This window comes from Phyllostomus hastatus, unplaced genomic scaffold, assembly GCF_019186645.2.
Source record: "Phyllostomus hastatus isolate PE091 unplaced genomic scaffold, TTU_PhHast_1.1 phas_contig_402, whole genome shotgun sequence".
Classification (NCBI taxonomy): domain Eukaryota; kingdom Metazoa; phylum Chordata; class Mammalia; order Chiroptera; family Phyllostomidae; genus Phyllostomus; species Phyllostomus hastatus.
Genome location: NW_025333873.1, coordinates 5,057,074 through 5,069,497, shown reverse-complemented (window position 1 = coordinate 5,069,497; position 12,424 = coordinate 5,057,074). Strand labels below are relative to the sequence as shown.

The window sequence follows — 12,424 nt, the reverse complement described above, 5'->3', positions numbered from 1 at the left end:
GGTCGTTTTCACGTGATGACTTGCTGATGACACACCGTGCTCCAGTGTGCAAACGACGGGCGGGAAGCGGCTGTAGGGGTCTAAGACGGGTCTCTGTCAGCCCTGAGTATGTTTTGAATCCCAGACTCTTTTGAGGAACTGTGAATCCTGTCCCCAAAAAGGTGCACGTGCACACAAGCCCGTCTTTCGTCGGCCATGCCTGCCACATTAAAGCTCCTGCCTAACAATGGACCTGCGGTTTTCAACCATTTTTTATTACCAGAGCATAACTGGAAATAAACGGAAAAGCTTATTAATTAACTGCTATAAAATTCTGAGTAAAAGAGCTAGTAAGCTATTAATTTTTAATTTTTGTCTTTAACTGTTTTATAAAGACTGTTAACAAATTAAAGTACTTGTAAGGCCTTATCTTTGAGGGGGAAATCCTATTCGGTCTCTTAGAAACTTTATAATTTACAAGTTGGGAGACATTTAGATTTGCTAAGGAAGGTAAGTGCACTGTTGCCTCAGGGTAGTGTTAGACCTGAAGAGTTCTGTGTGTCTTTTGATCCGAATATCTAAGCATATGGCCAAAGGCGTGTCTTATATCTTCAGAGTGTGTGTTTTCCACTTTATTCACAGTCACATAACCAATTTTTCTCCCACAGTAAATGGAGTTCCTTGGCCTCAAGAGGCAACACGACGAAATAGCCATACCTTCAACTGCAGGATGCTAATTCACCCTCCAGACGAGCCAGGCACCGAGAACCAAGAAGCTTGCCAGCGGTATGAAGTAATGCAGTGTTTCACTGTGTCACAGCCAAAATCAATTCAAGAGGATGGAGAAGGTAAAACAAAGGGTGAATTTAAGGTTTTTGATTGCTTTTTCCATGGCTTTCAGGAATAGGGAGGTAATTGAATATAAAAACTGCTTCTTCAGATAGCATTTTTGATTACTGTATGGAATATCATAATGACTTATGTATTTCTTGATGCTTAAGAAAAAATTGCTAACATCTAGAATCACCCCTTTAAAATGCACCCAAATTCTCAATTTTAAGCTGGCATTCGCACTAAAATGTCAAATTCAAACCAACTTGCTGCCTAGAAATAAGAGGTGTCACTAGCCGCTGCCAGTTGGACATGTACCAGGTACAGCAGGCTGTTGAACAGCTCTGGGTTTTTTTAAAGTTTCAAGTTTAGAGTGTAGGGAACATTGGAGAATAGAGTTAGCATTTTTTGAGGCTAATTTATAAGGAGGAAACTTAAGAGCAGATGAAAACACAGCTGAAGCTCTAATATGAACATGGTATCAACATGGCATTAGTTAAATATGTGACCGTGGATGAGGTTTCCATGTGAACTTACACTGAGCTAAGTTAACATCACAGATTGGAAACTGGAAACTGGAGTAAGGGCCGGGGAAGGTGGGAGACGAGGAGTCAGTCAGATGCAAAAAAAAAAAAAAAGAGACCGTGTATGTGGCTGGTCTCGCCAGGGAATGAGTGCTGTGACCTACTGTGGCCTTTTCACAAAATGCACATGCAGGGCTTTCTTCCCTCAAAGTTCTTACCTAGCTGTGGGATATTGTGTGTAGCACATTCAAAAACATTTGGAACTGGAACTTTGTAAAGATTATAGATACTGTCGAATACAACATAAAATCCTCTGTCAAGGGCAAATTATGCTTCTTCAGAGGGAGTTAAATGTTGTTTTTTCTCATATGATAGTTATTACCTGCCCAGTGGGTATAAGAATAATTTTTGTAGTCATTAAGTATGGTTGAGTATAGGGAATTGATTATAGAACTGCGTTTAAAAATTCACTGTGTTACTTAAATCTAGCCAAAACTACTTCTTCAAGTTGTTATCATCCAAGCACATGAGATGCAGTCTCCTCCAGTTTATGTAAGAACATGCAACGGGAAGGGAAATTTATGCTAACCAGATCTCTTCCTGGAGCTACCTGTTTCTGGTTGCCAGCAGGTTTATTTCTAGCATTGTACTGTTAGATCGGAGTGACTCCAACATCGTGTCAGCTCCTGTAACATGTATTATTTCTATAAAAGCCAATAATGTCAAGCAGTAGATGTGAACCATTTTCCGCCTGCTTCCCTTCAATCTCCCTTTCTTGTGTTGGGCAGACTTCCAGTCCTGTCTGATTTGTATTGCACGGCGGTTACCTCGGCCTCCAGCTATTACGGGTGTAGAATCCTTTATGACCAAGCAAGATACTACAGGTACCAACTGCAAAGCTCAGAATGTTCCATCAGTATTGATGATGTGGCTATGCTTTTAAAACTCATTACATCCAGAGTTTTTGTCCTTCTGTCCTCAGCTCTTCAGCTTCTGTTCACTAGTCTTACACAGAAAACCTTTTAAATGGTGGTTTTGATATTGTGCATTTTAGATATCATTTTCATGAGCAGGGCTGGAGAGAACATTCTTTTATAACTATCCACATACCTATATTTGTTTTGATTATAAGTTATTTTTCATAATATTGGAATACAGTTTTTAAAGAAATTTGGCAATGTAGCTTTAAATATATTAATAAATGGATACAATTATGGTGGTTTTAATATTATGCTTAAATGTATCTGGCTATTTTTTTCTTATTCTTTAAATTTATTTAGCACATAGCTTTTGAATGCCTAGAAATCCTTGTCATTGTGTGTGATTGCTCAGGGTGTACATGATTGAGCAAAAAGCAATGACGTAATTACAAATCATGGTATGCTTTATGATGGAAAAAGTGTGAAATAGTAAGGTAAACTAATAGGGAAGACCCAGTTTTAAATTAGCTAGTTAATGAAGACCTGTCTTAGGAGCTAATATTGAACCCCAAGCCCTTCTGAAGGATGAGGTGGTGCCAGTTATGACCATTGGGAGGGGGCCACTGAGGAGGAGGGGCCGCGGCGGAGTGCGTGCTGCTGACTGAGGAGTCAGGGCCGCAGAAGCCCTGAGGAGGACAGCGAGGGGAGGGGCAGGGGCACTGAGATGGAGGCACCGGAGCCACAGAGTGGGCAGAGGTGCGAGTGCCTGCAGGTCAGGCTTCCTCTTGCAGGCCTGCTTCGCATCTCATTTTCGGCAAAAACAAATTTTTATTTATTGTTCTTTATAATTTGTAAAATGTTTTCATATAGTATTTAATCTTCACTCTAACACATCAGGTTTTTATACTTTTTACATCAGAGTTACGTATGTATCACTCACCTCTCTAATTTGAATACAGAGACATAATTTCTACTGAATTTTGTTCTTTGTGAATGTTTAGTTTTAATGTACTTTTTCATCTCTACCATTGTTTATTAGATCCTGTTACAATATTTACTAATTTTTTAGTCCCAGAAATCTAATATTGCTGTGTTGTATGCTTTATTATTATGTTTTTAAAGGTAAGCTCCCAGCTGCTCCTACTAAAGAGTAGGAGGGGATACATTACCCAAATAATGTATTCATCTTTGTCTCTCCTTCCCCGAAGAGTGGCTCACTCTCTAGTACATACACAGAGAAGAGGGCACAGAGAGCGAGTCCCGGGGGTTTGGCCAGCGACAGTTCAGCATTTTCAGGTCTCTGTGGTGGGACTCTAGCACTGGAGTAGAACAGGATTTTAGAGTGGGGCATACTAGTACATACACACTCCAAGTCCAAACAACTTCTTATTATCATGCCACGGACACACTTTGTTACCGCCGGTAACAAAAAAATTAATAGTGCTTTCTAATGCTTTTTTCCATTATGCATTTGGAGGCAGAATATTTCTGAGATACATTTGTTAGTTTTGAAATATGAATAATTTATATCAAAAGGTTATCATAAATGTAAAATTTCATTTTTTGTATAGGTAAAATCATCTCTATTGATACGAGTTCCCTGAGAGCTGCTGGCAGAACTGGCTGGGAAGATTTAGTGAGAAAATGCATTTATGCTTTTTTCCAACCTCAGGGCAGAGAGCCATCTTATGCCAGACAACTATTTCAAGAAGGTACAGTTTTCTCTCTCAATTATTTTCATTCATTTTGTTCTTTATTAATATTGAATAATTTATATGGAACTTGTGGCTTGATAAATATTTTCCCCAAATTATAGTTTTTCATATTAATCAGTTTTAGGAAAGGAAGAAATGGGTAAGCAAAGTAATTCATGAGTGGATCCTGAGTTTTGGGATGCACATTGTAAAGAACAGGGTATCACGTGGTGGTCACTCATTCATTCATGTACTCATTCATTCAGCAGACATGTATCCACACCCTCACCTGCATAGAACTCTGTGTAAGGTGCCAGGGATACCTCCGTGACCAAGAAGCAGGCTTTTGGCCTCAAGGAGCTCAAACTATATTAGGAGATTATATGGCAGTTTTAAAGATCTGTGTGACATGGGGTATAGTAGAGGTGTGGGCAAAAGAAGGAAAAAGTTAATTCTGACTTGAAAAATCAGGGATTGTTTCAGAGAGGAAATGATATTTTTGGCTCGCTTTGGAAGATCATTCCCAGTAGACCAGGCATGTCAGAGGGCTTCTAGATAATCCAGAGATCTATGTTATGAATGTTTACTTCATGACTCTTGTCGTACTTGCATCCCCTGACTCAGGGTGAAGTTTCAAATTAAAAGTATGTCATGTGAAATAACAATTAATAATTGAATAGGTGCTACATCATAGTAAGTCTGTTGGAGTATAAAACAAATATATTCCCTGCCCTTTATCAACATAACAGTATTAAAAGAAAGACAGGGAAAACTACCTTAGAATCAAGTGCAGGAAGTTCATAGAGAGTCAGAGATAAGGGATTTTAATGCACTTTTAAAGTACTGCCATGTAGTTATGGTAGTATAATAGTCCTTTTGCAATGTAATTTATTATCTAATCTCTAAGTAAATAGTTTCTTTGGAAAGAGACTCTTTGCATAGCTATTCCTAAAAAACAATTTTAAAATAATTGTCATTATTCCATCAGCCTTTTTAATTTTAACATTTTCCCATAATATTAGGTTTCCTAAGTGTCCAGGTGATTTCCATTCTTTACATTTTGGGGCAGCTGCTTCCTAACGATAGGGAGGAAACAGCTTGCATCCCCTACCCCACCCCCACCTGGAGGCCACCTATATGCCTCTCTCTAGTCTGGTCACTGCTGAGACACCTTCCTACAGACCAATGGTTCTCCACTGGGCCTGCTACGGATAGCATCCCCAAAGATAATATTGAAGTGAATAGGACCAAGAATCTGTATCTTAAAAAATTTCCCAGGGAATACTAAAGTGCTGTCAGACACGGAAACCATTATAATAAGCAACTAATGCCATCCCCTGGTTGCAAACTTTGTGATTCCCTCTACCAAGAGTGGCACTTGACTTCTGCATAGATTTGAGATTCGAGGCACTGTCTCCACTCACTATCTAAAGTGCTGAAGTATATGATGCTCTCTGATCTTTGCCGTAACTTTGTAAGTTGGGCCTTCTCAGACTTCACTTAAAAGACTTTTAATTTTATTTGCTCATAATTTATATACATCTCCACCAAGGCAAAACAGGTCTAGAGTACCGTCTCATTGTCCAAATGATTAGACTCCCCAGAGCTGTGATTGAACCACAGTTTAAAGTATGTGTTTCTAAACTATTAGAATTCTCTATAAAATAGATTAAAGTGTAAGAAGTAACTAATCTATCATTAACATATGACGTGAAATAATTTAGAGTAAAAGGTAAAGAAATGTAAGTATAATTCAACATCTCTTCCCCATCAGTCATTTCTTAATGTCCTTTATTCCCCCCACCTTCTTTTTTAGAAAAAAAATTCCTCAGTAGAAATAATTTGTATTTTTCTCAGAATTAAGTTGTCCGGAGCTCACATGATTCTGATTCTAGTGTTTTGGAGATTCTGGACAACTTAACCAAACATGGCTTAAACACATCTTTTCCTGATATTTTATATTTAGCAGTATCCAGCCTGGTAAGAAAAATGTGGTCCACAAAACACTTACATGGGAATCATCCTTACATGGGAATGACTTGGTGAATTAAAATCTCAGGTGAGGGACCAAATGTCTTAACGAGCTCCAAAGGTCATGGTTAAGTATAGGCCCAGCTCGGATTTGCTACAGGTTCGATCCAGACCACCACATTATCAAGAGGATATCAGAATAAAACGAGTCATAATATTTTTGCTGTTGGAGGGTCCTGCCTTCAGTTTGTAAAAAACACAGCTCCTGGGAAGCGCTGTAAAGTGAAGCCCAATAAATGAGATGTGCCTGTCCCTCAGGTTTGAGAACCCTGGTCCGTCAAGAACGGGAGAGAGGAGTAAATGGGCATTTGCAGCTTCTTTGCCACCTCTTCACTTAGGGACAGTGTGAAAAGAGTGAAACTATGTCACTGTATCCTTGATTTTATATCAGACTTTTTAAAAGCTTAAAAGTTTGCAGAACTCTAGTGATTAATATTTAGGCAGGAGAAATTCATATCTCCATCTGTCTTCTTTTTTCCTGCCCAATAATTTGCTCTTGGAAGGCAGTGGCTGGTATAAAATCCTAATGTGCATTAAAAATTTAAGTTGGGTTTTACTTAGTTTCTCTGCTGCTTTTGACAGAAAAACTCATGGACTGCTTTTTACATTTTATTTTCCAGAAACAAATTTGAAAATGCATTTCAGCCAAAGCATATGAGGGAGCATTCAGCTTGAGCTGTATTATGGCAACGGTTCTCCACTGAGATTGGGGGGAGATGAGTAACAGGAGCACTTGAGGAACTTTTTAAACTAGGAAAAGTTTCATGCAAGCGTATACAATTTGGAAAGGTTCCAAGGTTCTGGTCAGATCAGCACCATCCCTTTAAAGAAAGGTCTAGGTTAAATGGGTCCCAAAGTTCATCTGGGGTACTTGTTAAACCGGATTTCTGGGCTCCACCCACACTGCTGAATCAGAGTCTATAGTCTAAGACGTTTTCATGCAGGGAAGTTTGGAAAATATAAACCAGGGCCCATAAGATATTAATGGCTAAAACTACAAGTGATATTTCCTGCTGAATCAAGTTTGGGAAATGTTTTATTCTCCCACTTTTAAGGATTTATAAGACGTACTTAAGGCATTTAAATTTCTGGGAACTTATACAATAAAAGGGACTTGTTGAGTTTGTTGCCCAGACTTACATTTCCTCAGAATACTTCTCTCTGTAGCACACCTGTCAGCACTTACGGAGAGTAGCAGTCACGGAAAATGGGAAAATGCTGGGCTAGATGGCCAGGAGAAGTTCCACGGAAGTTCTGTGTACCTGTTATCGATGATGTGATGGATCGTTTGTCTTTGAATGAGTCTGTGATCCATTGTTACATTGAAAAATAGGATAAGAAAGCATAGTGTATCCATATAGTACGAGTTCACTCTTGTTTATCTATTTATCCTACTCTAGAAGGTTCACAAAATGTTAACAGTGCTTATCTCTGAGTGATGGGATTACAAAGGACTTTATTCTTGTTTATTTCTCCATTAACATTATAATAACAAAATAAAATTAGTTTCACTAAAAATATCACAGGACAATTGGAAGCAGTTTATAGTATCAAGAAGTTCAGAGCATTGCTATAAAACATAAATGCCCATATAAATGATTAACCAGAATGTTCTTTGAGACTTGTGTAATGTGGTTAATACCATGGTCTATATAACTGTCTTAACTTAAAATCTTTTTTGTGTCAAACTTTGTTTAAAATACTTTAAAACATAAGTTTATTTCTCTTTTTTAGAAATTATGATATACAGAATACAGTGTACTCAGTGATGATTAAAAATCTTACACCATCCAGGAGTAATTCTTTTCCTTTATCTTAATAACAGGTTTTTAAATGGCACTCTTTCTGCATATATCTAGGAAAATACCAAAAAGAAAAAGAGATCGCTCCCAGCACTGACCTGCAGTACCCTGCCACACAGTTTTAACCTGCTTACTTAGTTGGCATGGTTGTTGAGGTTAACTCAGCCCCAGATTGGGTGGAGTCAAAACCCCAAGTAGCTCTAGTTCTCCAGCTGCTATGACCAGAGAAAACCGTTCCCTTTGCTTCGTAGCTCTGTTAAGGCCTAGCTGGGGGGTTGGTGGGAGGAGGTGAGGCAGGAGACGCAACAAAAACAGTTGCCATTTTAAAGGTTCTTTGAAGAGTTTCCAGGGTGTCAGTAATACTACATTAATAACATCCCTCCCCATTAAGTGTTCTAAGATTTTTAGAAATGGACGCGGGAGTCAGGGATCAAAATCCTAGCTATTTGCCTGCCAAAACTAGATCAGAAAACAAGGGCAGGACCTGTGATCAAAATGAGGTTCCACGTAGTTTTGTCCAGGCCTAAACCTCGAAACCACTTGTGGGGAAAATTTGGTTTGCAGAGCAAATGTTTATCCAACCAGCTCTGTAAAGAATTGTGGCTTCCTTCCTCATAGCTTAATTCAAAAACTTAGCGATTGTTTTATCAGGTTGGAGCTCTCAGTGTACGTGGTTTCTGGGGGCCAGCTGAATGTGCGTGTGGCTCAGCGCATATATGCTGTGGAGCCTGCCTCTTCGTCGTGTGTTTTCTTCAGCATTTATGCAGGAAACACTCCCTCAGTGTCTGTTATGTTCTATTCTAGGCTCCGTGCTAGATATTATCTCACAGCATTATTTGCTTCATTTTAGTGATGATGGGCAAAGGTTAATGTGCATTATTAAGCCCTAAACTTGAAAAGGACAAAGTCTAGCTCCAAATCTGATTCTCAGGCCCTCACGCTTTCCGTGCACCCACACCGCCTCTCTGCTGACCTCTCCGCTGGAATGGTCGGGCCCTGGAAGAATTTTTAGTTAACTAGATCGTGTTAATCAGGTTCTAATGAAAGTTTTAATGCATTTAATATTGGCATTTTTTATGTCAAAGTGTGGCTGTGTGAATTATGATTTGCTAAGTCTTTTTCCACACATTATCATCCAAAATAATAATCTAACTTCAAACCTTAAAATGTAATCATTTCCTTGTATTAATACGGGTTCTCCAATTTTGGAGAACTATCTTAGATATGGTCCTACAAGTTAAGGCAGCATAATTGCCAAAGGATTATTGATGTTTCTGTAATCCATTAAGTATCTTAATGTTCCCATGTTAGCTTGGGTTTCTAGTTCTTCCTCAATTTATAGGGCTTATCAATAAATTAGGAAATTTGTCTCCATTAGTGTCTATTACAAAAGTAAGTCTAGATTCCTGCAAGCGCAAACATGTAAATTGAGATATAAGCATTTAATGACACAGCTAAGAGTTAAAATCTGTCCTTTAGGGAAAAGTTAATGGAAGTTGATCGAAACTCAACATTAATCTATTTAGAGGAGATTTAAGTTGGGGATCAATCACAAGTACTTACTGTATGATTTTATATGCAAAGCTTCATTGTTTAAGAGTCAGTGGAGGGTGGAAAACAAGAATGCGGCACAGTACTTGCCCTTGTGTTTATTCTAGATGAAAAAGAAAAATAAGTGTGTAAAAAGTTATCCACCTCCTAGAAAGAGCTATAGAAGACATGTTTAGAAAACAGTGAGAAATAAGATTGGAAATGCAAGCCGAAGTCAGATGATACAAGAGCTGTGCTTGTTCAATATGGTGGCCACTAGACACGGAAGTGCTTAAAATGTGACTAGTGTAACTGTGGAACTACATTTTAAATTTTATTTAATCTTAAGTTTAAATAGCCACATGTGACTGATGGCCACCATGTTGGGCATGCAGCGCAGTGGGGAAGAGCCAGTGGAGGGTTTTCCAGCAAAATGAGCAGACCCTCAAGGGCAGTGAGCGATGATGAGGAGACAGGCAAAACACTGTCAAATGAAGTGTATTGTGTCTCATCTGACCCTTTATATATCTGTAGCTTTATCTTATTCCAAGTTAATAATTTATCTTAGAGTGCCATTTTTTATTATAATTGTATTTTCCAAAAAGATACTAATCGGGAATTGTTGATTTTTTTTTAGGGTTTTGCTATTGCAAATGTTTACTTACACCCTTACACAAAAATTATTAGTTTCCATTAAAGACTCTTTTTCACCATCTATTATTTCATTAGAAACTAAATTTCTTTGTGTGTTACATTTGGTAAATGTGCCAGTGATTTGGCTGAAATTGTAAGATGGGTAAGGAATTCAGTTGGTTGACATAAATCATAACCATTTTTATTAAATTTATACCCTGGTTTTAGTATTTAGGCAGATTTATGTATGGTATAGATTTATAACAGGTTACACCCTCTTCAGTTTATATGTGTGGTATACCCAAGACGATAAAATAGAGCATGTCTTCTGTTTACTTAAAGTGATATGTAGCTTCAAAAGTTATTTAGTAGTTGGTCATTTTAAGTCTTTCTCACGTGTCGTTGAAATGTAATTGATGCCCTTTCTGAAGTGTCTTTGAAAAATAGGAGTAACATTTATCAGGCTAAATTATAATATTCATTTGGGCAGTAGTGCTTGTATTCAGTGGATATGATTTTTAAGCTTGGTTTGCTATAGCTGAATCTACCTGTTATCTTTCTTAAAATAGAGTTCTATTATATTACTAAAATATTAATATTTTCTTACTTAGTAGTTTGCTATAGCCTTTAAATATTTAGTAAACACGTACCAGTATGGTTAGAATTTCGTCTGCTGTCGATAAAGCTTTCAGGCAGAAGTGAGATGTGCTGTTTCGATCGTCAGTCGACTGCTGTAACCCAGTTTTTGTTCCTCATATTAGTAATCACCGGCTTTATCTCAATTTGCGTATTACTAAACTAAAGCCAAACATTAAAAATAATACATATATGAGTATAATAATTGGTCAGACAGGACCTTGGTGATTCACACTCCTGAGTGAAAAATTAAATTTGACTTTTAATTAAGGAATTCTGTAAATGAATCAAAACTTAGTGAATTTGATGGTATATGAATTATATCTCAGTAAAGCAGTTATTTCAAATTCAGCCAGCAAAAGGGAAAAAAACCTTGTTGGACATAATACTGAAAGTGTGAGGGGAGAAGGTTATTTCCTCGTATTTTTATTGGACGAAATAAATTTGAAGAGCTGTCCCATTCATTGTAGGGGAAGATTAAGATTGATTTTTTTTCTGGTTTGGGGTTTCTTCATAATCATAACTTATGTGAGGAGGTACCCATTCAAGTAGGAGTGAATCTAAAGTTGGCATCAGGTGGTATATTTCAACCAGAACCATTTTTCCCTGAGATACCTGCTTTGTCTGAACTGTTCGCTGAGTTTGAGCAGGCAGCTGTTGGAAGGGCACATTTACAATGAGGTTCTAGGTAGGAGTGAGGCTGGTAACTCTCCTTTGCCCAAAGTACAAGTGTCAGAATTGTAACTAGGTTTCTCTTTTGTTTGAAACAGTGATGACTCGTGGCACTGCCTCCAGCCCATCCTATAGATTCATATTGAATGATGGGACAATGCTTAGCGCCCACACCAAGTGTAAACTTTGCTACCCTCAGAGTCCAGACATGCAGCCTTTCATCATGGGAATTCATATCATCGACAGGTACTATTATTTGGAGAGCTTCCTATGCAATAAGTCAGTTCACATATCTCTTGTTAGAGAACATTTCTATACTCTTGACTGCTAGAAAAAAGAAATTCTAAGTTAGACACTAAGCTAGTGTAATGAGTATATATACTCCATATATCCATGTTGGGTTTTTTAGTTTTGTCACCGAACAAAAGCTTTGATGTTCAAAAAGGGAGACAGGGAAGGCATGGCTAAAACTGTGTGTTTTAGGGGTGAAATCAAAAAAGTGGGTAAAAACTTCCAGCTTTCCATGTGTGAACCTATGGTCTTATATAAGATTAGAGAGTTTGTTAGTATTGTTATTTTTAAATGTTTTCTTTTCATTAGGGCAAGCTTCTGTGGCTCCTGAGTGCAGGTTGACATTCTCTCAAACTACAAGTCATTAAACTGTCAACTTGAGATTTTTGAATGTCATTGCCCCTAATTTGTTCTTCTCTCTAAATATGTTTCACACTGGCATATATGGTAAATTCACGGAACCATTCTTTTATCCTATGAATTATTCAAAGCCCTACATTTACAACTCTTTAAGATTTAGCACTAAACAAAAACAAAGGCATTTCCCCTCACTTCATCTTTTCCTCACCTGATACATTTGCTTATTGGGACATGGTAACACCAGTCACAGATCTGCTGTCATAATTACAGATTCGAGTAAAGAACTTGATGAAAATCTGAATTCAGCATTCTGCCTTTTTCTAATTTTAGTTTAATTTATGCTTGTGAATGGAATTAGCACAGTTCTTTTTTTCACATTGTGATTTCTCTTTCAAAACATCTGCTGTGTCTGCGTGCCACCCTTTTTAATTTCTCCATCAGTGACACGGTGTTTTTCTTACCCAGTCTTCCTCTCGAGTTGAAGTGCTTAAAAGCAGTAATAAGGGAGTCTCGAATAAATG

General features: G+C 37.8%; 1 protein-coding gene across 7 annotated transcripts in view; it reads left to right on the top strand.

The window, feature by feature from the left end:
• Nucleotides 1-12,424, top strand: part of NCOA1 (nuclear receptor coactivator 1) — a 211,398-nt gene that overhangs the window by 149,580 nt on the left and 49,394 nt on the right. For all 7 annotated transcript variants that reach the window (XM_045844373.1, XM_045844372.1, XM_045844374.1 and 4 more), the window contains exons 8-11: nucleotides 648-827; nucleotides 2,123-2,218; nucleotides 3,826-3,966; nucleotides 11,351-11,498. In XM_045844373.1, the coding sequence (XP_045700329.1) occupies nucleotides 648-827; nucleotides 2,123-2,218; nucleotides 3,826-3,966; nucleotides 11,351-11,498 (565 nt within the window). The remainder of the gene's footprint in view (nucleotides 1-647; nucleotides 828-2,122; nucleotides 2,219-3,825; nucleotides 3,967-11,350; nucleotides 11,499-12,424) is intronic.